The sequence below is a fragment of the Blennius ocellaris genome (assembly GCF_963422515.1).
Source record: "Blennius ocellaris genome assembly, chromosome: 4".
NCBI lineage: Eukaryota > Metazoa > Chordata > Actinopteri > Blenniiformes > Blenniidae > Blennius > Blennius ocellaris.
Window position 1 is genome coordinate 4147033 of NC_137653.1, and position 26186 is coordinate 4173218.

At 44.7% G+C, this 26186-nt stretch overlaps 3 protein-coding genes across 3 annotated transcripts; all 3 read right to left on the reverse strand.

Moving 5' to 3' along the window:
* Positions 1 to 4475: 4475 nt before the first annotated feature.
* cplane2 (ciliogenesis and planar polarity effector 2) lies at positions 4476 to 7403 on the reverse strand. The gene is made up of 5 exons (XM_080495647.1): positions 6888 to 7403; positions 5574 to 5726; positions 5291 to 5415; positions 5059 to 5198; positions 4476 to 4890 (listed from the first exon to the last, which is right to left on the reverse strand). Exons 1-5 carry the CDS (start codon positions 6997 to 6999, stop codon positions 4668 to 4670), a joined length of 753 nt encoding a protein of 250 aa, XP_080351773.1. The 5' UTR covers positions 7000 to 7403; the 3' UTR covers positions 4476 to 4667.
* Positions 7404 to 7581: 178 nt separating this feature from the next.
* On the reverse strand, positions 7582 to 8550 carry LOC308128847 (heat shock protein beta-7-like). Its single transcript, XM_080494528.1, has 4 exons — positions 8434 to 8550; positions 8150 to 8283; positions 7783 to 7908; positions 7582 to 7666 (listed from the first exon to the last, which is right to left on the reverse strand). The coding sequence occupies exons 1-4, from the start codon at positions 8489 to 8491 to the stop codon at positions 7661 to 7663; spliced, it is 324 nt and encodes a 107-aa protein (XP_080350654.1). The 5' UTR covers positions 8492 to 8550; the 3' UTR covers positions 7582 to 7660.
* A 2068-nt stretch (positions 8551 to 10618) lies between these two features.
* LOC308128919 (ephrin type-A receptor 2-like) lies at positions 10619 to 23304 on the reverse strand. Its single transcript, XM_080494633.1, has 17 exons — positions 23162 to 23304; positions 22258 to 22325; positions 20135 to 20771; positions 16057 to 16212; positions 15607 to 15939; positions 15184 to 15311; positions 14865 to 15048; positions 14657 to 14759; positions 14329 to 14381; positions 14120 to 14245; positions 13835 to 14020; positions 13691 to 13752; positions 13365 to 13574; positions 13027 to 13176; positions 12538 to 12731; positions 12298 to 12453; positions 10619 to 11360 (listed from the first exon to the last, which is right to left on the reverse strand). The coding sequence occupies exons 1-17, from the start codon at positions 23235 to 23237 to the stop codon at positions 11252 to 11254; spliced, it is 2931 nt and encodes a 976-aa protein (XP_080350759.1). The 5' UTR covers positions 23238 to 23304; the 3' UTR covers positions 10619 to 11251.
* Positions 23305 to 26186: the final 2882 nt, after the last annotated feature.

Genomic DNA, 26186 nt, shown 5'->3' on the forward strand with positions numbered 1-26186 from the left:
CATACATTGAGAGTAAAGTACATTTTGGTTTATTGCCATACTTCCTATATTCTAACTTTCTAAAACTATATATGATTATCATACACTTCCATAACAATTATTTGTCTTATATTCAATTTAATCAGCAACGTGTGATGTGCCTGTAAAGATGTATTATAATGTTTTATTTTGCAACTTTACATTTAACGGCTACTAAAAAAAAAGTGTCAAACATGAAGCCTGTGAGTCAAAACCGAACAGCAAGAAGTGCCAATCTGGGCAAAATTGTAGAAATGCCATTGATTTAAAAAAAAAAAAAAATTACAAATGTGTTCAAGGATCTAAAGCTGAGATATCAGTGATGCTTCCATGAAAGATTGATACCTTACGTTTCACATGAAAACATTACCTTTCAATCAGTTATTTACTTGTGCTTTTTATGTCCGTCCACCTATCCTTTTTCCAAATTAGGTTTAAATCACAGCTGTTTAAGAGCGACTCTGGACATCACTAATCCATCACATGACAAACACAAAGCGATCGTCAGGAATCATTCAAGCTCTAATCTGTGCCGTGGGCTCGGTTCCTCCAGGAGGAACCACACCTGCTCCTTGTTCTTCTGATTGCGGCTTGAAGCACAGGCTGCATGGAGCTCCCGCCAGTCAGTCCGGATTTCCAGCCGATGCCGTTCACAGTTGTACCGTGAGCCCGGTTTGAAATAAGTCTCGGCTGCAGCTTTGCAAGAGAGGAAAAAAAAGTTAAATCAAAGTGTTATGGATCAGTTTGACTGGAGAGAAAAGAACAACCCGACATACGGCTTTGCAACCGATCTGCAGTCCTACTGCGGAAATGGCCGTGAAGCTGAAGGTTTGGTGTTGGAAATGCCGGCCGTGGAGATGTTGGAGCAGCAGGTTTGTTCAGTTCTTCATACCGTGGAGAGCCAGAGTTCACAGCAGCCTGCAGAGCGGGACGGGAGCAGTGACTCACCGAATCTTCAGGATTACAGGTAAAAGCCGACTGCTGCCAAAACATGTAATTAAAAAAAACAACCCACAGTCTCTCTTCAGCATTGGGTGTCGAGGATGAAATGCGTGTGTCCTTTCCCAGCCCCTTCTCGGACATCTCGTCAGCCCTCAGGTCGGTGGCCTTGATGGACACGTGGGATCTGAACAAATTTCACTGCCGCCTGCCCAAACTGACCTCTGCACCCGGAGGTCAGACCGTCGGCTCGGCTTCAGCCTCGTCCAACGACCCAGACGTGTGTTTCGATCCAGCTGAGGACGAAGTGCCAAGTATTTCGTTCCAGTCAAAGTATTTGCATATTTGTAAGTATTTTACTTCACGATTCTGGTGGGGAAAAATTGCAGTTCAAAGTAAAATTCTCCTTTCTTTCTCTCTTTCTCGCAGTTCCTCTGTATCAGGACTACTGTCTGCAGGACGTTAGAGACGACATCCACAGAGTGAAGGAGAGCTTGGTGTCTGAACTGATCACCCCTCGGTACCTGCAGGGCCTGCAGTCTCGCCTCGGTCCTCGCCGCCAGTCGGACGCCGGCGTTGCTCGGTCAAGCTCTCCGTCGTTGTCGTCGCCTCCTCCTCAGCTGGCGAGGGCGACGCCTTGTACTCTCTGGCAGGACCTGGAGGAGGTGAAGGACTCCGGCCTGCTAGGCAGCTTGACCGCCGGGGAGATTCGTCTTCAGGAGGTGAGTTGGACGTCTCATTTGTTCGGTTAAAAAGCGTTAGTTGTATGTCCTTGATGCAACACAAAATCTCCTCGGTTTCTTCCCTGTATTTGGACTTCTGTTTCATTTTGGTGTATTAAGTGTTCTTCTGAAACGATCTTGAAATCGTTTCAATTCCATCATCACCAGAATACAAAATCCAAGGTTCATGAGTTCATGTTTTTAATTGATATGCAGACGTGGCAGAAATGACTATCTTCTATTTCAAATAACTTTGGAAAAAAAGTATTCTTTCCGCAAAATAGTATAATTCAATGGCAATTAAAAAAAACAACTTTATTTAGCATTTTCACAAAAAGCACAGCATGGTTTTAAATCATGTCAAGTAACGTATCACAAGCTAGTAAAATCATAGAGAATGCTGAATTTAAGCACCTCAATGTCAACAGACTTATTACGTGTGCATCAATGAAGTTTATTACCGACATTGCATCTCTGGGAAGAAAGTCTGTTGCGCTCTGTATTTTGCATCTTTACTTTATACGTTGCGATCACCACTGTGCGAAAAGTCTGAGGTACTTTAGCTGCATTATGCATTATACTACCTTGAGCCTAAATTCATTCAAGACATCGACTTTCGGAGCAGATCCACCCAGTAAAGGCAGAACAAAGACCCCTGCAACAGATGGCACAATCCCCACAAAGCTCTGCTCTTGACTCATTCCAGGATTATGTCAAGACCCCGAGAGCCTCCAAGTAAATCCAAAAGTATCAGCTGCAGGTTTCTTCCTGCTAAGCACCAAGAAAAACCACACTTGTATTTGTTAACCGCTTTCCGTAGATTAGCATCTGATGCACTATAAACCATCTGAAACGTCTCCCAGAGGAGATTTCCCCTCCCCCTAACAATACAGCCGTGAACACTTCCTGCTCTCCATCTCTTCCCCTGAAGTCGATGTTTGAGTTGATCGGCTCCGAGGCGTCGTACCTGCGAAGTCTCGCGGTGGCCGTCAATCATTTCTACACGTCGAAGGCCCTGAAACGGACCCTGTCCCGGAGGGAGCATCACATTTTGTTCTCCAACATTCGACATGTGATGGCAGCCAGTGAAAGGTGGGTGTCGCTCTCGCGTCGAGCACGTCTGCGTGGAGTTTCATCTCTGACGGGAGCTTCATCGCTTCTGCAGGTTCCTCACTGATCTGGAGAAAAGACTGGGAGAGGGTGTGTTCATATCGGAGGTTGGCGACGTCGTGCTCAAGCACTGCACAAGATTCCATGGCCTCTACGTGCCTTATGTGACCAACATGATGTATCAAGAGACTCTTATCAAGCAGCAACTGTAAGTATTTTTAATTCCATCAATTTGACCCTAAACCTCCCCGACAATGCCGACTCAAGTCACGTTTGTTTGTTTTATCTCAAGGCAGCAGAACAGACACTTTACGTACGTGCTCGGGACGCTGGAGTGTGACCTGGTGTGTCAAAGACGGAACCTGAAGTCCTTCCTCGTCCTTCCCTTCCAGAGAATTACTCGAATTAAACTACTGCTGGAGGTGAACTCTTGTTTCACTTTCGATAAATGTCACATATTTGGTTATTTATTATTAAAATGATAGATTTGTGGTGTCGTTGGTCATGTGTGACTTCCCCCTTCAGACCATCCTGAAACTGACGGAACCAAACTCTGACTCATTTTCAAACCTCGAGAAAGCGATAGCTGCAATTCATGAGGTAAATGATCCACTTTCATGAAACAAGGTGTTATATTCCAGATGTGGTTATGTCTTTGAACCTTTCTTTCCTGTGCAGATGTGCCAGATTTCAAAAACTCATCCTTTTAATGTTTTTATTATGAGCAGATAGTGATGGAGTGTGACAAAGGGGTCCGAAAAATGAAGCAAATTGAGCAGCTGGTTTGCCTGGAGATGCTGTTGGATTTCAGCAGAGTGAAGGTGGACATTTTTTAATAACGCAATCTTTTTAATGTCCTTTTGGGAAACGGATTAAAACGGGAGAGCCTTTTCCTTCCTCCAGGCTGTTCCCATCATCAAAAGCAGCCGTTTCCTGGTGCACCAGGGATCCCTGAAACAGCTGATGGTGGAGAACTCGTCCAGCGTGAGGACATCCTTCATCAGCGTCTACCTCCATCTCTTCAATGACCTTTTGATTGTCTCCTTAAAAAAGTATTGCAGTACTTCTACAGCTATTTTTAATGGAAAAACTTCGCCTTTTTAATTGGATCTCTGATTCTGCGTGGCATCCAGGGAGCAGCGCTTCGTGGTGGCGGATCACGCCAAATTCATCACGCATGTGAAGGTTGAGAATCTCAAGACTGAAATCCTGGGTCTTCCCCCAAACGCCTTTCTGTTGCACCTCGCCGAGAGTCAGACGGGTCAGCCCACCGCTTCCATACTCGTAGCAGAAACGAAGTAAGAGCAGACGTCATGTTGGATAAAAAAATTAGCTTTTAGCATCCATTTACATTACTGATCCCTTGCATATTGTTTGTTTTTGTTTGTTTTCAGGGCAGAAAAAGAGATGTGGATGAAGTTATTGTCTGCTGAAGTCTCAAGTCTGCACAATTCGTGATTTGACCGATTAAGACCCAGAGTCCTTATTTTAAGCTTGTACAGTTTAAATACTTCTATCTTGATCTTTTATCACAACTACTAACTCATCCATCGTTTCATTTTGCACTTTTCACGATTCCTAAAGTATTGCACTGGATGTTTCTAAACCATGCACTGAACTTGTCAAACCAAAGTGAGTACTTTGTGGAAATGTTTATTTGTTTTTATGAAATACTGGATTATTTTAATCAATGTGCAATTTTTAATAAAAAATTATAATAAAGGCCTTTCTTTCCATAGTGTTTTAATGAGTCTAACCCAGAAAAGGTGAGACTATTTGAATTGTGAAATGTTGACAATATTCAGCATAACTTAAAAAACAGGTATGTTGGATGCAGGGATTATCTGAATGCACAAGATCAAAAGTTACAATGAGCCATTAAGGTGCAGTCGTTGTGTCCTGCTGTGGTCGGTTGCTCAGCGATCCGGCCGTAACGCAGTCTTGATGCCACAGGTTCTCCGAGAGGCAGTTGAGGAGCGGCGCTACGTCACCGAGGACGTCGACCACCTCCCCGCCTGTACGCAGCACTGGTAAGCTCCATTTCTCCTGGAAGTCCCTGACGTCTCTGTCGGACACGTCACAGTGCATGTAAAGGTCAAATCTGAATCGTATATTAAGGACTTTTTTTTTGTTTTTTCCTGAAAATTGGTGAAGAACTGCAAATATTTTACTTGGAGACGGCTCCTATATATATATATATATATATATATATTATATATATATATATATATATATATATATATATATATATAGGACCATAAAAGGATATTTGGTGCCAACAACCAACTTGACAATAAAACCAGCAGATGGTTCGGTCCACTTGGCAACCTGATTTGACAGATCGTCAAATGACGTCCTGTCGGTGAAGGAGAACAGGAAGAGGACGGCGTCCACCTGCTCCTTACAGGACTAGAAAGGACGGAAAGAAACAGCTCTTATTAGTTCCACATTAATTCCCAAGTATGTGTAATGAAAATTGTGAGGAAATACTTCCTCCGTACTGGAAGCAAATGGTCGAATCTGCGCAAGGCGTTTTCGCCACAGTCCCACAGCTGCAGGCGAAAGAAGAGCACCCGACCACTTTCTCTCAGCTTCACTGGCCAGTACACCACGGTCGTCTCGATGCCTTCAAGAGCAAAAGAGAGGCTGCAGTGTGACTGTTATTCTGTCCGTGCACAGAAAAGGAGCAGAGTTACTGGTTAAACTCTCTTTAGATGGTGGGAAATCAATTATTGTGGATGTACTGACTTCAGAGGTAAAAACCCTGCAGCATGAGGGAGCTACCTGTAGTTTCGTGATGCACGTTGGGAATGTTCAAGCCGGCGAGACGTGCAGCAAGAGCCGTTTTCCCAACACCACTTTTGCCAGAGAGGAAGATCTTATAATGGACTGTATCCACAGCAGCATGAGGAGGCATCACCGGTGACTCCAACAGGCCTGAAAACGAAAGGTTTGAAAGAGCCAATAAAATGATCTGTGGACAATTTGGGACTTAATGTGACATAATTTCCAACAGCAGAACGGATGAGCAAGTATTTTGGAACAGAGCTGGTGTTCACCTCGAAGCTGAAGCCGAATTAGAAATGAATGAAGTGGAAAGATTCATGTTCACCTTTGAAATGAAGTCTGGAAAAGGATCAGATTGACTTTCAGGTTTTTTTTATTCATAATTTCAATACGACGGCATGAACTTTACACGAGATCTTTCTGGAAAGCCACATCACTGCTGCTTGAAATTCAATCTTGAAGCTCCTCTGTTGGAACCAAAAACACTTTTCAAGAAATGTTTGATTGTATTTGGGTATTTATTGCTCCATCTTGCACTATTGAAGCAAACAGTTTTCCCTCTAAAATATATTCTTTCATTTTGATTTGACTGTGACCTTATCGCTAATCTTGTGATTTGCATAATTTTCATGCTCATTTGATAAGGGTGACATCATCTCTGCATAATTTAGGATCAGATGATCGCAACTGTGTTTTGATTTGATCTTTAAGGAGACAATTGTGGACAAATAATCGCACCATCTAGTGTGGTCACTTCACGCCAAAAGACTTGGTTTCACTGCAACTCAAAAGTGTGTAGTAGTCAGCAGTTTCTCCTCATAGCAAGACAGAGGTGGGATTGAGTTCAGGGTTCCTTTAAACAGGCCAAATAATGTGTGCAAGTTCATTTAACATATGACTCTAAATGGTCAGTAGGTGTGAGTGTGTGTGACTCTAATGCTGCCTGTGATGGACTGGTGATCTGTCCAGGATGTACCCTGCCTTCCCCTGCAGTCAGCATAACTCAATAAATCCAAAAGGAACGTTAGTTGTATCATTTATTACAGTGATGATGAACATTTCTTTTCAAGTGATCTCTCTTCCTTTATAACTAGGCATGGAAACAAATCAGAAAAGTAAATACACTTGTGATTAAATTAACATAGTATAAACCTGTGTATAAGTTGTGTAATAATTCTATCTTTTGTTGAAAAACAATTCCCCCAGGGCATTTCTGTACCTTATTTCTAATGATCGGATGATTTGTAACTGGCTCTTAGACGTCTGAAAATATTGCTTTAGTTTAACAGAAACTACTCAAGCTGTAGTTACCAAAGCGCTTGCGTCTCTTCTTGTGGAGGATTTTGTTGAAATATTCTTTGCTGTCCTGACGTCGGTGCCAGTCATAGATCACCAGGGATCCGGGAGGAGGAACCCGGGCCATGGTGATTGCTCTCCGGTTATAAAGCCCGCATCAGAAAGAGTCCACTTTTACCCAAACGCACATCAACAGATTGCTCTTTATAGCCGCAGTGGATACGTGTTTTTAAGTCGGCGAAATTATTTAACATTACAAACCAACTTGTCCATCATTGGGCGATATTTATGGGGTAAATTGTCTCTCAAATCGTACATGACTCCGCCGAGGAAAAACACTTCCGTCAACATAAACGTCACTTGACAACTGATGTCGTCACTTCCGCTGTAATTCAGTGTTGCGTTCACGGATTACTTGCTCGTAATTCTTATTTGCCTTCGTCTACTCTTCATTTCATAAATAAAATAAACATGCTTATCAAACACAATATTATTTAATAAAGTGTAGACTTTCACAACTGCAGTTGACTCACTTCTATCCTTGCAATTGCCTTAACAGCAAACAATCATGAAACTTGTTTTAGCATTTATTTACTTGGTCTCATGCTTTTTGTACCAGTTGAACCTCACATAAGTAACTTATCATTACACAATTCCTAAAACAGCATTTTTTTTTTTTTTACTCGGACAGTGACCCGGCGCTGTTTCTTTTTCCGACACCTCATGGATGTCACATCAGTGCCATCAGTGACCACCGGGGGTCGCCAAACTCCGTCAGTCCGCTGCAGTTACATCTGGAGAAACACAACAAACCAACAAAATCGTCATCCTTTTTCTTTTTGGTTTTTTGTTTTTTTTTTTCTTATCAGTTCAACATTTATTGATTAAAGCCGAATGAGAAATGAACTACCTTCTGAGCTGTGACAGTCAGGACCCCATCGCTCCCCACAAACATGCTCACAGATAAGGGGTCTACATCTGCTGGCAGTTTGCATCGGTGGAAAAAAGTATTTGTGACAGTGCCATCTTCACCCAGCTGCATGGCAAGGATAAAAATAATAGCGGGATTAAATCATCAGATAGATATGTAATCTACTTTCTTAATCAAGTGTCCTAACCAAGCCCACAATACTACTGTCATTCATTTAAATGTCCATGGTCAGCAGCTACTGTGCAGATTATGGGGGAAACAAATTTTTTTTTTCTGTAAACAAAGAAGATTTTGTCATCGATATAGTGCGTGTATTGTTTTGCAATTAGGCTTCTTTCTGTCTTACCTTCTCGGCATGGACTTCAAGCAGGTTGTTAGAGGAGGTGACGATGACCTCCTCTGGGGAAAACTCACTGACATCAACAGTGAACTGGAACATGTCTCCAATCACCTGGATCTTTCCTGTTGGAAATGAGTGACCTAAAACAATCATTTATTAAAGATGGTAAAATTGCATCAAATCCACAACTTCCTGAGCGCTTGCCGGTCAGATTTATTTTTCTTTCTTAAGTGTTCTGGGCTATCAACATCCATAAGAAGGCTGTCAACTTCAGTGCTTGTTCAGCTGACCTTTGAATTTGTGATCTTTAGGGCTTCGCTGAGGTGGTGATCCTGAATCTTTCTCCATGTCTGTCTACTGTACGCCCTACTGACTGGATCCAATGTATTGGTGTCCGCAGTCCAAAAGAGTCGCTCTCATCATGCTAATGCTCTCCTGTCTACACCCTATATGAGTCTTTTATAGGCCACTGGGAAATGGTGGTTGCCACTGGGTGTGGGTGTGAATGTGGTTTTGTTCCCGAATGATTCAGCTTGAACTGGAACATGACACGGACTGTAGACATTTACATGTTGTTGGACTGTTGTCAAGGGGTCCGACATTAGCCGCCACACCCCTGCCCCGGAGCGTGTGTGGATCTTTTGTGTTTGCGTGTGAGAAAAAAGGTGCAGGGATATTTTGTTGTGTAAAATAATACGCAATAATTATCAGTTGCAGCTGCATATTGTGGAGTGGTCGGGTCTCAGATTCCAGCCAGACCGTCGCCATGTGACGCACGTAGCCTATACAACTTGTAACGTAATTGGGTTGATTGATAGACGGGATGATTTGTCAGACAAATGACGCTAATGCCCACGAATGTGTGGCGAAAACCGCTGGCGGGGGCAAACGGGTGTCGGTCAGAGGCCTTAATGGAGCGGAGTCATGTGTCGGTGTGAGATTCTGCTTCACTTTGACAAAATCACAGAGGCTGATCAGGTCCAGCTGGAGGACAGGGGTCAACAAACAAGCTCTCTGAAGCCGCGCTGCAGCAACGTACACTATAGGTTGAAGCAGAGGGTCTGTGTTTACGTTCTATTTTAAGCCTTTTCGAAAGGTCACTCACGTCTCATCTCTCATGGCTGTCAGTTTAAAATTGACCATCGGAGATATAAGAGATACGGTCAATCTCATATTTTCACAAGACCGGAGTGGAGAATCTCCAGTGGGTGATATTTAGAGGCACCTTTCTAATTGGAAAAGAACCCAGCCCACCTAATCCTATAATTTGATGAGATAATCTATGCTGAGGCTCAGAAAAACAAAACAAAACAAAAAAAAGGACAAAAGCCCTTTGTTGACCTACAATTTGCTCTTTACAAACACGGAGGTACGTAATGATTAGGTTCGGAGAAAAGGACTCTTTATAACTCTGGAGGGGTCGCTCGAGTGGCGACCCCGGCTTTGTTCAGCCATTAGGTGGTTTCTGATTGGACCAGAGAAAAAAAATGGCAAAGGTAAAAAAAAAAAAAATCATGCATATTTTAATGCTTCTTAGATTTTCATCTTGAAACTGTCTCGTTTTCTTCTCAATGTTCAGTGTTTCAACGTTGTGGCCCTTTAAGTACTCGTTTGATGAAGTTCAATGTGAAGCCGTTTGCTTATTTTGTTAAGAGCAGATTGATGTGCTGAAGGATTAAAATGTAAAGCGTCATCACCAGTCAAAACCAAAACCAACACACTGGGATTTACGGCTGATGCAGAGCAGGTAAGATGACTTATTAATCATTTTAATAACTGCTTCCTGTTATGACTTATATTCATGTTGAATAGACCTGAATGGTCTATTCAACCATATGACTCAGGCCTTCGCCGTCATCCCAAATAATTGTTTGACCCATGGAAATTATTGGCACATAAATGGTTGAGAAGAATAAAAATGCTTTTTTTTAAAGTAACATTTTACTAACGTCTGTAATGTAACTATACTGAACGACCAATGCTGTCGCAGAGATTCACTGTTTCATAACATGGCTAAGCACGGCAACTGTCACTTATTCCTGGATTAGACATAATCTGTGTTTTCTTTGTCTTATTAGCGCGCTCGCATTCGTCCAAATCCAAGTGAGGATGACGAAAGTGCAATGACCTTAATGTTCTGTGGTCCGGCGGCAGTTCAACAGCCGTTTTAGCTCATGATGGAACTCAGTGAAAAAAACACAATGACTGAATGTCTGCATGGGGAGAAAAAAAAACACTGAGACTTTTCCATCATGACCACAAATGTTGGGGTTAAAAAGTTAACAATTGCGAAAACTATTTTAGATATTTCCACGTTTTCTTATTTCTGCACACGTCCCAAACACATACAAGTCATCGATTAATCATCGAGGGTGTGTACCACAACACCCCCCCCCCCCAACACTGTTTCCACACACAGTCACTCCTGCAAAGTTTTTTTTTTTATTAAAAAAAAAACAAAAAAAATAATGTGGCCTGGCAAACATGCGCCAGCTCTGAATTATTCGTCACGTAACAAAAGTACATAAATACAAAATAAATATTAAATAAAAAATGGACAGTTGTAGTAAGACATGATGTAAACACAGAAAAGTTGCGACAAAGAGACTAACTAGAATGTGATTCTTCACCCTGAGTGGAAAAGAAAACTCTTCCAAAATTTAAAAGCAAGTCTCACAGATCACAAAGAAGAAATATAAAAAAAAAAAATTAAAAAAAATTGATTTAAGAATCCGGAAACGTCGGCAGGAAAAGAAGAGCCTCTATCATGAAAAGCCTTTCAGTCTTTCAGTGAATATAAAGCCACGCAGTTTTACATTCTTCATTTTTTTCTTTTCAAACAGTTTCATTTACGACATCACATAAGTTGTTTATGTTCACCATATAAACATTTTTTTTTTTCATATAAAGATAAATAATTTTCTTTTTTTTAAATTTTATCATAATGTTCATAAAAGTATTGATGTCCGTCCTGAGTGGGCTGGAGGGTCGTTTTCAGTCGCGCCACCAGAAAGAAAAAAGAGAAAGCGTCCAGCTCGGCGTCGCTCGGCGTCCGTGAGTGAAATGACACGGTCGCTCAGTGCTCTTTGATTTAGAGGAATGCTTAGATCACACTGCAAACACGCTGAGGGAGCTGGTCTCGTCTTTCAGGCCCAGGATGCTGTATGCTATCCTCTTCATGTGGCCGGGCAGCCGCACTCCGATGTTCCTGATGTCTCTAAAAGGAGAAGACAAACGACACCATTTAACGCCGCGCGACACAATATAGACTCTGCGTTACACTGAGAGGCGACGGCGCGCGGCCTCTTCTATTTAAACTGTCGTCTCAAGTCGTCTAAAATAGCTTTTATTACACAGCTTATCTATTTAAATCTTGGAGCCTGTTTACTTTCATTTCACTGTTTGTTTTGTTCTTGTGAACTTCTTCTGGCAAGTTTTGTAAATACTGGTTCATAAAATGGGGTTAAATGTTGTGAGCAGTTAATTTTAAAAGTGAATTTTCTTTCATTGGTTGACTTTTAAAATGTCTTTTTTTAATTGGTTTAAATGTTTTGTGATGATGAAATCACACCGAATATAAACAATTCAATAAAACATAAATTAAGACAAAATAATTAGAATTTTAGAGGCCTGGGTGTCGTTGAAAGAGTGAGAAGCAATGTTAAGTGTTTTATTTCATATTATGGAATGGACTTTGTAAAATTGTTTAAAAGTTTTAGTTTTTCTCTTGTTTTGTATTACTACTGTTTTGTTATTTTTCTCTTGTATCCCTGGTGTCCTTGGTAACTTTATGGATTTTTAAGGGAAAGGCAAAAATAAGCCTCGACACATTTTGGTTTCAGAAATTGTAAAAAAAAAAAACATGTGTGCGTGGACTTTAGCACTATAAACTGAACGCTCATCCATTAGATGTGTAAATGGTCCATGATGTGGTCTGGACGTCCTGCTGCAGGAGTTATGCTGCAGAGAATGAGAAGAATGGCCTGGGCAGAGCCGGGGACCGAAGAGTTCCCGCATTCAGAAAAAAGTGGACGGCAAATGTCCCGGCTGAGAGCTCAATACCGCCTCTGTCTTACTGCGAAATGTGGCGCGGTGCCGGGTCACGTGACCGCGGCCCGGCGGAGCTGCACCTGTGCCGTCATGTGTGCACTTACTCATGCCTCAAAGCCAGCACCTGCTCCATGGTCGTTACCCCGGCGCGGGCGAAGCTCTCGTTGTACTGACTCATCTTGATGGATTCCAGCCACTCGGGCACCGACCGGAACACGGTGCCGTCACAGCCGCTGGTGCTGGGCAGGCGGATGGACACGCTGTGGGGAGCGACTGCGGTTTAGATTACGCTTCATTCACAGACCGGCAAGGGAGAGAGAGAGAGATTTCAAACTGGCGCATACCGCGGGTCAAAGTCGGCAATTGTCTTCAGAGACTCTGGGCTTCGAAGGAGTTTGTCCAGGATGTTGACGATGTCTGAGAAGCGCGGCCGCTTCGAGCGGTCGTGCTGCCAACACTGGAGCATGAGCTGGTAGACGGCGGACGGACAGTCCATGGGGGCGGGGAGCCTGAAGGCCTCGTTGATCGCCTTCATGACCTGAAGGGGGGGGGGAGGAGAGGCTGGAGTCAGCGCTCACGCTTATGGTATATTTATGACTGCCGCGACAGGCGGTTTGAACGGGCGGCCGTCCAACAACGCGCCGTGATCGTATGTTGACATTAATGGTCGATTTGAACAGGGCGATGGGGAAACTTTGCTTGGCGTCAGGCGACTCTCTCTCAGCGCCGAACCCCGCGCCAACTCTCGGCGGTGACATACGTTCAGGCTTTCACTGCACAGGCCAACGCACTCAGTCATCTTAGTCATCAGAGCAGCGACGAACGAGACATACCTCATGGTTGCTCATGTCCCAGTAGGGCCGTTCCCCAAATGCCATGACCTCCCACATGACGATGCCGAAGCTCCACACGTCGCTGGCTGAAGTGAACTTCCTGTAGGCGATGGCCTCCGGGGCCGTCCAGCGGATTGGAATCTTGCCTCCCTGACAGAGGAGAATAATTATCGAATCATTCTGGATGTGTGAGGGAGTGGAAACACCAGGTGCTGACAGGACATCACTTTAATTGCGCACTGGAGAATTTGAAGCACAATTAACAATCTGGCTCTCATTACTGGAAAGTTACAAAGTTTTTTAAAATTCTAACTGTGCGTCAAGGCTGTTGGACTCACTCTGGTGGTGTAGGTGCCCTCGGCGTCGTCCTCCAACACGCGCGACAAGCCAAAATCGGACACTTTGCACTCCAGGTCACTGTTGACCAGAACGTTCCTCGCCGCCAGGTCTCGGTGGACATAGCTCATGTCAGAGAGGTATTTCATCCCCGCGGCGATTCCATGCAGCATTCCCACCAGCTGGTACGGAGGAATCTCTCCGTCACGGCCCTTGAAGAAGACAAAAAGGAACATTTGACGTCATTTGTCTTAAGGAATTTTGATTAAAATTTCCAGGTGAACAATTGAATACGTTCCAGGAGACGATTGCAATTGAGTGGGATTACCTTCAGATATGTATCAAGAGCTCCATTCTCCATGTACTCTGTCACTATCATGGCGTGCTTGACTGTGAATTTAAAAAGAAGTAAGGGTTATTGAAAGAAATTCCTTCCAGAAACAGATTTTTTTCTATTGAATAATCGACTCACATTTTGTTACAACCCCTTCCAGCCGGATGATATTTGGGTGTGAGAACTGCCCCATGATGCTGGCCTCGCTCAAGAAATCCTGCCTCTGTTTCTCTGAGTAGCCCGGCTTCAAGGTCTTGATGGCGACGGTCACCTCGCCTCGCCCGGGTGTCTTCATCATGCCGCGGAACACTTCCCCAAACTCCCCTGATGAGCGGATGAACAGCAGGAGGGAAAAGTTAGACCGTGGGAAAAAAAACCCAACCCAAACTTAAGATAGAAGAGGAGTGACGAGGAGATACTGACCCACACCGATGACTTTCTGTTTGCTGATTGCACTCGAATCAATTTCTGTGACGAACTTCTGGATGGCGATGTTGGGATCCTCGTACGTATGCGGGTCAACGTACGTCTTGAGAGGCTTCAGCTGATCTGAGGGGAAACGACGATTACGACATTCGTCAAACATTCGTTTGGATGAATATTCATGTCGAGGTGGATGCGACGGTGGTTACCTGATGAGAAGTAGGGATCCTCGGGTCCTCCTCTGCCACGAGAGCTCAATCTCCTGAGAGGGAAAAACAAAAATTAATCCCCGTTGGACTGAACGGTATACAGACCGGCGCTTCAGTAATTGCAGGGCAGCTTGTCGTATTGAATAGCAGGGTGTATTTAATAGCAGGGCCAGCCATTACTTCTAAACTCTCCTTGAGCCGGCGCACGACAGTGTCTCTAATTTAGTGGAGCCGGAGGCTCATGATCACACTGTTTGCAGCTCCCTGGATAATATTTATCTGCATGACACACGATCTGGAAGTAGATACAAAGTGTGCTGTTACCAACCGTTTACGCAGCAGCAGGACGGCCACCACAACGAGCAGGATGACCGCCACTCCGACGACGGCGCCCAGCACCATCGTGGAGTTGTTCTGGATCTGAGACTCGGCTGAACGAAGCACAAAAAAAACAACTCGAGGTGAGACTTCTGGAGGGGGTAAAAAAAATAAAATATGGCTTAATTTTGAGGAGATTGTATAAAAGATGCCGGTACCTAATGGGGAAGTGTGAAACTCGTGCTCCACACTGTAGCTTCCGGGGTTCCCGTCGGGACCCAGAGCCTGAACCCGGAACAGATAAACGGTGTCTGGCGTGAGGTCGTTGATCTGGACGGAGCTTTTCTCCAGAATGAGGACTGTGTATGTGGTCACGTCCCGCTCGCCGTCGTCCTCCTGCAACTACAACAACAAATGAAACGGATCAGATGATGAATTTCTGCTTTAACATTAATCTTGATTATAATTTGAAATGAAAAATCTTGGGGTTTTTTTATAAAAAAAAAAAACAAAGGACACCAAAGCACTTCATCTTACTTTTCTGCGGTACATAATCTCGTAGCGGTGATTGATGTGGGCTGGAGGTCTGCGAGACAGACTCCAGGACAAAGACAGAGTGGTGGGGCCGCGATCATCCAGATGGATCAACGTCACCTTGGGGGGATCTAACGGTCGGCGAGAGACGGAAAGCAAAACAATGGTTAGTGACTAATCATAGTCCTTGGAGAGGACATCTTGAAATGAAAAGGGATTCAGGGGGTCAGACACAATTCCTCTCTGTGGGTTCATCTGTTTCACGGAGGTGTTTTACATTCAGGCAAGGAAAGTGTTTTATCAACACCAGTCTCTGAAATTCACAAACTTTAGACAACTTTCGGGAGAGTTTATTTTTCAGTCAGACAGAAGAGGTTTGGTCGAGGATAGATGGGAGAAGTCGATGATGCTTAAGACCCTGCTGACCTGTGTAGTCCAGAGCGGTGGTGATGGACGCTGTGGGCCTCCCGCTGCCGAACTGGGACACGCCGCTGTGCGTCTCCACCGTGAACGTGTAGTTGAGGTGAGAATCCAGGTCGCCCACGACGACCGCGGTGTCCCGCAGGTCCGTCGGCCCCGCCTCGAAGCGGATCTTCTCACTGCAGGGGACGCAGGAGGCCCCGTCGCAGTGTTCGCACACCACGCTGTAGGTGATGTCGCTGCGGCCCCCGGTCACCAGCGGTGGGCTCCAGGACAGCTGCAGCCGGCCGTCTGCCGACAGGGTGGTGGAGGTAAGGTCGCGGGGGGCACCGGGGGGAGCTTCGGGAAAGGAAGCAAACGACAGAGGAGGAAATCAGAACAAGAATCCTTCGCGGTAATTAACCCGAAAAGCCGACTTGGGGGAAAAAAAAAAGGGAACAAAGTGGGGTTTTCTACCGGAGCAGGCTGAGGTCGGCGGGTCCGAGGGGGAGCGGTGGAAACCGTCCTCGCACAGACACTCGGTGGCGCCGGCCGCAGAGGGCTTGGTGTTCTCGGGACAGACGTGACATAGCTCGCTGGACACCGTCGGCTTGAAGTAGCCCGGTTTGCAAACTGTGAGAAAAAAAGAAAAAGAAAAGACGGTGCGAGTTAGTTTAAGGTGAAATACAAAGGAAGGAATGGCTGATCAAAATGCAAACAATAAGGCTATCTTTGTAGTACCAGCATGTTTCCACCCACAGGAAGCGTTTGTTGTGAGTAACCTATAATCACAGAGTCTTTGTATTCGGAGGAATGAAAAGGGATTTCCCTGACGATGTGCCTTCACTCGCCTCTCCTGCCTGGAGGCCTGATCTCAGGTCGCACTGCCAGCGTCAACCGGATGACAGCAGAAGCATTAAATCCATCAAGGTGATCTGATCTGCTCTCCCAACCATCTGAACCCTCAAGCTCATAAACTCTGGCAGATATTATCTGTGTTTTTGCCAAAGGAAACGGCACCTTGGACACCAGCGGGGCGTTTTGTAATGGACGCTTCGGCCCCACAGATAAACAGCCTTCCAGGGCATGGGAGGTTAATGAACATGCAGACAGGACAGAAATCAGAGTACAGGAGGTGCAACTCGGTCTGAAGCTGCTGTTTCCTCCCTCTCTTCCTTCCTTCCTCTCACCCCCGACATCAGTCGCAAATTACAGCCGAGGTTGAAAAGTTACCGAACAATCAGGAATCGGAAGAGGAAAATCTAGAGACGAGCATTTTTTTTTTAATTTAAGTTCCTTGCGAAAACACACGCACGGATATTTTGATTGGGCTAAGGCGTCTCTGCGCATTTGAAAAATAACTTAAAACAAATTCAATAAAAAAGGGGATTCAATGAAAGACCCCCCCCCCCCCCCTCTCTTTGCTTTCTGTCTGCCGCCTCCCTGGGGAGCAGCCTTTCAATCTGATCCCCGCGCTGGTGGCCCGGGAGGAAGGGGTCGGGTGCACCCTGGCTCCAAGACGTGGTCGCGTTACTTCCCCAGCAAGGCAGAAGGACCTTTGCACCCCACGCAGTGGCGCAGAGGAGGAGAAGGAGCAGGTTGAGCGTGAGCTGGAGGGATTGAAATGAATAGATGGAGTGACGAATGGAATGGAATGGAATGGAAGGGGGGGGGGTTGAGCACCAACAGAAGTTCTCTCTGGGGAGTCTCCCGGCGACAGTGGGGGTGGAGCTGAGGGGTTTTTTTTCGCATAAGAAAAGGGGGCCCAGCCCATTTCATCTTGAGCTGAAGCAGCAGGACCTCTGTCACGTACCAAAGAAACTCCAGACCCATTCATCTATTGTTACTGAGATTGGACAGAGTGGTGCCATAAATGTGTTGCATTGCTATTTATAAAGCTTGTTAATGGCAACATGTGTGCAGTGCAAGAATACAAACATGCTTAATGGAAACTTTTGACACTGACGGATTTGTTTCTCGGCGTTCGAGCACATAATTCGACGTGTTTGTCACCTGACAGAGTTACACACCAAAACTTTGATTAATCTAACTTGGGTAGAGATCTACTTCTGATCGTCCCGCGCGCTCACTGACATGTGAAAAGGACTTCTGTTCCGCACTGGCGCATCTGTTAATTGAATCTGTTTTCTGCTCTTTGTGCCGGCCCATTGTTCTAATGAGTGGGAACATGGATTAGGGAGCTCGTTGCGTGTGTTAACAACCGGATGAAAGAGCAAAAGGAGGCAAAGCGGGGCATGTCATTGGCTAACAGCTGTCCTGTTGCTCTACTAATCCTCTTGACTAAATTACACTCCACACCTAACTAAGCAGGCACGGAGCTAACCTCCCTCGTGCACCAACTGTCGACTCGCTCCCCACCCTCTAACTCCGACCAAAGACAACCTGCTTATTTGTGTCAGTCAGCATTCCTCCTCATCTCACTTTACTTCCTTTTCCCACAACAGTTGTGCTCTTCAGTGGGATCTACATTCGGCTCCCGGGCCTGCCGGCGTATCACTTTCTCTAGTTTATTGCACACACACAAAAAAGAAAAAAAAAAAGAAAATCTAAAGGAATGAAGTTCGCATTGGAGAGTTGGCTGGAACGAAGTTGTTTATTTTTTATTATATAATAACACGCTTCCTGCATCTTAAAACTGTGACTCAAGTCACAAATATTTCCTGTCATCTTGTTCCCACTTCCTCTTCAGGTGCTCCAAGTCGCCACTAACCTTGGAAACAGACACACTTCTTGTCTTTGTCTCCAAGTATGTCAGTCTTTCTTTTTTCTTTTTCTTTTTTCAACAATTTAAAATCAAGATGTGTTGTTTTTTTTGAAGTGGCATTTAGTCAATCTCTTTGGATAACTGATATATATAGTTTTCTAAAGTAGTGATAAGTGTCTCTTAATTCCTCAACACCTGTGTTGACATCAGCAGGAATCTTGACTTTTGTCAACAATCTGAATCTCAAAGTTTTTCCACTTTGGAGTTAAAAAAAAAAATCTGATATGTAAAATCCTATCAAGTGATTAGCCAGAGCCAGTGGATTTGAAGTATGTTTCAGAAGAAGAAAGCACCTAAATAACCAGCAGTCAAAAATTGATCTTCAGTCATCCACTAATCCTAAAATTGCTTGATTCCGTCCTTTCATGACTGATCCCCCTGCTTAAGGAAACAGACGGCACCCAACTCTGCCAGCCAAGGTGACTCGGACTGTCAGGAGTCATAAACCACAGCCTGACTCAGTCTAACCTCTGATAGGCGTGCCGGCCTCATCCCTGTAATCTGCGGCGCCCGTTGCCTTGGCAACCCGACCAAAACAAATACTTGCGAGGAGAAAGACACACCACGCTCAGGTAGCTCTTCCGACACGTTCACACGGCCCGTCCTTGAGTCAATCTGCGCTGTAGGTAGGTGACGCCAGGATGAAAGAATTCCTTTCAGAAATCCCCGCAGCAAACTCTGCCCTTCCTCCCCTCCTTCCTCTTCTCTCTGTACCCTTCTCTCCTCCCACGTTTCCTCCAGACCATCCGACTCACCACACCCCAGAATGCCAACAGACGGACCAACTTCCGCACAAACTGTAAGAGCGTGTACAATACCAAGGCCACAGCTGTGTCTTCTTTTTTTTTATTGACTTAAAATTACTCATAGGTCTTTCTCCAGGGCTTTTTACATACCACAAACTTTTCACATACTTTCACTTGGGCCAACCAAAAATATGTTTCCTCAAATTCAACTTTTTTTTTTTTTTTAAATGAATTATGATTATGGATCTTCTTCTTTTTCTTTTTTTTTTTTCATTTTTGAGGATTTTATAAAAGTTTCAAGTTCCTGTTTGTGATGTGGAAGAAAATATGGAATTAAACTTCATTAAAGTATTTTGTTTTGGCCACTAAAAGATTCTGGACATGTACTGACAGAGGTCTGCTCCAAGGATTTTTATTTAATTCTTTTTTTAACTCCCGCTACTAAGCAGTGATTTGTGGTCAAACCCATCAACACAACATTCAAAGGCTTTGAATACACTTTTTTGTTGAATCTCCAGTGTAACCACAAAACATTCAAAGTCCACATGAAACTAGGACGCGGCTTTTTGTACTGTACACTATCGCCCTAAGCCGTCGACCTATCCATAAAACAATATCTCAGCCAAGCCCCATTCCTGAAACCTGAGAGAAAGACAGAGGAAAGAATGCACTGTCGGCCAACAGGTACAAGAAGCAATGAGGCGTCGATGGGAAACGCTCCAGATTTCCTCACAGCTTCAAGTCCATTCAATATGATGAAGAAACCTGCGGTTGCCTTAAGATCCTTAACTAAACAAACAGGTTAAGAAGTTAATATCCTCTGTCTCCGTCTGTACCTGACCTCCAAACTGATATGGAGAGATTTTTTTTTTGAGACAGATTTCCAAACAGCCCAGACACAATAAACATTCCTCGGCGCTCTTTTCGCACGCCGTGACAAATTAAGCGGTTGGGAGGCATTTTCCAAAACGCTTACGCCTCCAAGACGCTTCGGCTGAGCGGCAGCAATGCTGGCAGCGCTTACCTTGGCAGGCGTCCCCGGTGGTTTCGTAGCCGGCGAGGCACTGGCACTGGCCCACGGGAACCACCCAGTCGCCCTCAGCTGTGCAGTAGATGCGTGGGGTGGCCTGGCTGACGGCGTGCTCCACACAGGCTCCCTCCACCTCCCTGAGGGCATCGGCCACCGTCTCCGGGAAGGCCGCCAAGCTCTGCACGGTGGACGGGCACGTCTTGTAGTACACCCTGACGGACAGCAGGGCGACGCACGCGCCCACGTCCTGAAAGGCCAGGTAGAAGCCCTTCCTGGACAGCGGCCCCACGGTCCTGGTCTCCGTGTTGACCTTCAGCACGCGGCCGCGGGTCACCTCGTCGGGGGCGATGGTGGCCACCTTGCGGAACTGCCCCTTGCGGAAGTTGGTGCCCACGTCAGCGTCCGCCTCGGAGATGAAGAGGTTGAAGGTCTCCTTGCAGGCGACGGAGGCGCCGTCAAAGGTGTTGCAGTCGCGCACGACAAACTTGAGCTCCACGGAGACGCGCGCCGTCCCCGGGCGCCGCTGGATGAACGTCGTGCGCACCCAGTTGTCCTGCTCGGTGGAGTCTATGCTGCAGACGCTGTAGGTGTAGAAAAGCGAGCCGTTCACCACCGTCTGGACTATCTCCCACTGGAGGACACAAAATAAAAAAGAAAAAAGAGAGAGAGAGAGCGCAAAACAATCAGCTTGAGGGACAAAGTCACTTTTTTTTGTTACCAAAATCCACAAAAAAAAAAAAGTACTGGTTTCAGAGGCTTTGCTGTTTTTATCATTGACGAGACACGTCTGCTTTCATGCTCACTGAGAAGCTTGTAAAGTGCAAAAGTGCACGAAAGCTTTTTTTTTTTCCCACACATTAGGATCATGAGCCTGGACATGTGTGGTTCTCGCAAGGTGTGTGGCTTTCCACTAACACACAAGTCTGTGTGTGTGAGGCATACTTCCAGCAAATACTACAGTGGAATACCAACTAACATTTACAGCCGTTAAACAGGCTTTATAAGCACAGCGCAGCTGAAGGCATGGCAGCGAAATTGGCAGTAATTAAAGCGTTTTTAAGAGGGTGGAAGCAATGACGGGTCAAAGATTAAAAGGCTTGATTTGAACATTAAGATTTAACACGTCATGTGTTCAAGTGGATTTCAGGGGATGAAATAAATAAACACTTCCAGTTCTTTAACAGTTTTTAAGAGAAGCAACAGTGACTGGTTGATAGTAACAAAAAAAAAAGGACTTACAAAGTTTTTAGAATAGCATCTGATGATTGTCATTGCTTTTAAATCCTCCATACTTTAGCCGAATTAGATTACAAACGTTGGGCAAATACCTGTAATTACTGAGCAACTCCTACTGTTTACTCCAGACGGTTGCACTGGATTTAGGAAACAGAAAAACGCTTTAAATATGACTGCGGAGCCAAGAGGGCATACTGCGAATACTTTTCCGCCGGCGGAAAATTTTAAACATCACAAGTGTGAGAAAGTCGGGCGAGAACAAAGCGAGTTTTTCGGCGGACACGTGGAAATCCAATCCAGAACGACAATCTTCAGATGTCCGGGAACAGTCACACAAGAAATGTAGCCCACACAGTTGAACCGGCCATGTCCTGTTGCTTTTTTTAGAGGAAAGCCACTGAACTATAGATAGGGACGAGAGGGATGGTTCTGCACTTATAGACTTTTTCTTCATCAGTCACTCGTGTCTTCGCATCAGGAACACTGTCTTACTGTAATCGCCACATTCAGAAACCAGAGCATTTAAGATCATTTAGTGCCATGTTGTAAGTGTTGTGGCGAGGGAGGCCTGCCGGGATTTGCTGCTACCACTTGAAATGTATGGTGAATAGTGACATTTTAACGACATTCTCTATGAAAGAGTGGAGTTAACACAAGACTCGCTGATGTCTGCCAAACCCCAATGGAGCTGCCACTCATTCCTCCTCTCCCTAACAGAGTCTTTTCAGCGGTTTCATTGAGCAGACGGCGGACGTTCTTCTGGTCACCAAGCCCGATTCAAACCATTCACAACACAAAGTTTGCTTATTTACTAGTTCGTAACAGGGACAGGCGGCTTTGTGTCGTGGATCTGAAGTCTTGAGGTGTGTATAAATACTCACTCCGTTCTCATATGGCAACGTCAACCAGCCCAACTCTGATCCCGAAGCCCTCATATCTAGTAATACCTCTGTGGGGCAGACAAAACAAAATATAGCACGGTAAGAACAAGCACTGAAACACATGACACACACTAAATGCATAATCTGAAATAACCTTATAAATAATGTAAATAAGATCATGTTAGAATGTAACAGCCCTGGATTCCAGTGTCATTACCTTTATGTGAATAGTAAAAACTGTCTATAGTAATAGCATTGCTACAAACATTGTTTACAAGTTGAAGTGTCTGGATTATATTCCCTAATCTTCGGGGGCCTACGGCTTTATGGGGGGCACATGCCACGCTTTGACTTTCTAATCAAGCATGTCCGTCTAATTCAGGATTTCATTGACCGTGTCCTCCAGGTCCAGGATACATGACTAATAATGTCTGAGAAAGGCGTGGGCAATTAAATTGCCATGACGAGGGGAATACATGAATCTGCAGCATGAGTCTAACGTGGTAAACCATCAAACAGGTGCCCCAAAGCCCAGACCAGACCGGACCAGGGTCACATGTATGGGGGCAACGCAGGAAAGATAATCTGACATATACTGGATAAATGAGATAACTTTTTTTTCTTTTTACATTATAAATTACTTCAAATTGTACAGACAGATGAGTAACAACATGGAAAATGTCTAATTTTTTGAATAAAAAAAAAAAACCCGGTCCAACCTGTTTTACAAAAAAAGAAACTGTTGCAGTGATTTAAAAGAAAGACAGGAAACTTAAAAGACGACATTCAGATTCCAACCTCTTGACTCATGAGGTGCGGTGACGCTGGACTATCTCCTGTTCAACACCTTGAGAAATAAGTTCTGGGAAAGAAAAGAAAAGAAAAGAAAAAACAAAGTACTTACGTTCTTTGGACTGGAGGCTGATAAATACTTGGCTGATAAATAAAAAGAGGAAGAGGTAGACGCCGCGCAGCTCCATGTTTCCACACAACTTTTGAGAAAAAAGTCGCGTCGGTGAGTCCACGAGTGCGTGCGCTCTCCTCCGGCTCGCTCCAAACGCTCCACTGCACCGGCAGAGCGAGCGCGAGCCCGCAGCCCATTCACAAACTGGTGACGTCGTGCGCTCCGCCTCGCGCACTTTGGAATGAGGAAGTTCTCCATATATGGCGTGCGGGGGGGCGGGGCCAAGCACCTGTTCGCCCGAGAAAGAAAGACGCAGATGTTGGTATTGTATTGATTTGTGATTATCTCCTCAATTAACAACCGTCAGTCAAATAAACACTACTTTTACCACGCGTATTAATTAGTCACCGTCACTGTTCAATACACAGTTATATTATTAAGCTGAGTATGTTTAATAATCGAATAAGTTGCCTATATGAAAATATCATACCACGGTGTAAACATAAGTGTCAGCAACATTTTCCTACAGGCAGGTCTGTATTTTATTAAAACATGTTTATAGCCTAATAATGTTTAGACATAAACCTAATACAATTTACTTTTAGTTAATGATTGATGTGCAAGAGGTGTAATATGTACTTTTTTTCTCTTTAGATTTACCTTTATTAGGAAAAATGTCACACTTTTGTAGATTTCTTAATATGTGTATTTTGGTTTTTCCAAATGTTATTCATTTTTAGAAATACTGGTACTTAACACTGCTGAAACACACTGACCTCTGACATTAAGTGTAATTAAAGCATTCATAATGGAGTAGTACTATTTAAATTTTAATTTTAGTGATGAATTTCTTCTCATTCCATGCTGTTTTATCCAATTCAGGATCGTGTTGTGAGACCATCACATGACACACACACTCACATTCACATTCACACCCATGGAGAAATTCAGAGACACCAGTGAGTCTGAAAACATGTTTTTGAACTGTGGGAGGATGCCAGACAACCTCGACAAAAAAAAAAAAAAAAAAACCTATGCAGAGGGTGAACTTGAAACTGTGCAGAAAGGCTCAATCTGAACTCAAACCCTCAACATACTTAGCACGAGGGGAGAATGCTAACCGCTTCCCTGCTGTGCGACCCAAGTTCACCCCATGAAAAATGTGAATATTTAACAAAAGCACAAATCCCATATGTGTGTTCAGTCTGCTGCACTTCTACAGTTTTGATACCTCTGGTAACAAAAACAAAAATCATACACCAATAATGAGTTATAAAAATCTGCTCAAATTATTTCTACAGTTAAGTATTCTGTGTATGTCGCTATGTTTTGTGTCTTGGTGGTGAAGTCTGTCTCGCACATGGCACGGGGGGCTAATTGGACCACCAAGCTGCAGCCCGAATGTGACCGTTGACTACAGGTCCATCTTCGGTTACACTCACACTTGGTGTTAAAACGCACATTGTGAAACCATCTCCCATGTTTATTCCGCGCTGGAATTTTAAGTTGCGGTCGTAAGAGTTTCTAACTATAGGCGTCAGTAATACTGTACAAATATATTTTGGGCTTTGGCGGCATTTCAAAAGTGTATTTAAGATGAATAATCGTTTGACCGTCTTCTAAGTAATTGCCCAAACCCTCCACATCTCGTCCAGGGCTTGTGTTTCCCACGACTGGTAAAGGAGGGGTCAAGTAGGGGGGTGGTGGTCTGGTATGAATATATGACTACTAATGAGACAGTCCTCATAGAGAACCTGGCAATTTGGGTATGAATATGTGACCACAAAGACGATCTAACAATAGCATCCCCTAGCAACTCTTCTATGGAGGAATTTCAGAGTCAAGTCTTCTCCGTGAAGCGGCTTGCACTTGGAATGGCGAGCCCCTCGGGCTTGAGAGCCAAACACTGCAACACCCACCTGACAAAGACCTCCCCGAAAAACCAACTGGAGAGTCGCACATTGTGTCGTCCAACGTTACTATACACGGACATTAATCATACAACAGACTGAATGAAGGATGTCGGTGAAAGAAATAGATTAACAAGTTAAGTGTGGGTTGAATTATGACTCGCTGACCCCGTGATGACAATCAGTTCAATTGCTTACAAACACTAATTGAAGTTTAACCTGATAAAGCGTCATTTCAACAGGAGCGTTTTCCTCTCCTCTACAAAACGTGTCAAACACGCCGCCTCTGTGAAACGACCGGCTGAAGTTTGCAAGACAAATTGTTAACGCAAGAAAAATTTACATTTTAATCTCAACATCCTGTCGTCAGCTCAGACCATTCCTCAAACTTTCTTTTTTTTCGCTGCTGGTCTGTCTTTTCAGTCTCACCTGGAATCAACAGCGGCCTTTTAAGAGCTCACACTTTCAAATCGTCCAATACACTTTGCTTTGAGCGTGAACTCACACTTGAAGGAAACTTCAAGCCTTGAGCACTCGAGCAGCTCGTCTCTCCCGTCTCGATTGGTTTTGATGCACACCGAGGTGCGCGTTAGGTGTTATTTTGGAGTGTGTGTTAACGCCGGGGCTCTGAGAAGTGGTTTCTGTTGTCAGCGAGTTCTCCGAGGTGTCAAAGGTTAATACCCTTTTCTAAAACACAAGTATGCAAATGCTCTCGGTACAATGCAGACTTCTTTTATTCAGCGAACAGAGCATGTGTCCTGCTGGAGAGTGGACTGCCGCCTCAGATCGCCCACCCTCCCTGGTGCCCAAACATACCCCTCCCTCAAGTCCTGGGCGTTTGAGGAGTGACGGCAACACAAAGGTACTTCTCACTGGGGGCCGGGCCTGGATTTTGTGGGTCAGTGAACAACGGCCGAAGCAGTAACGCCATGTCATTCAGACCCCGGCTCCCCTCAGGCCCCCGGCTTTACTCACACTTCTCATGCTATCCGCAAACAGAGAGGTGGAGCGCCATTGAAAGCGTCGGGGAGTTTTTATGTACCACCAAACATGAGATGCACCTACTGTTTTCCACCATTCACGCACAATGAGGGGGGCCCTAAAGCCCCTCGTTA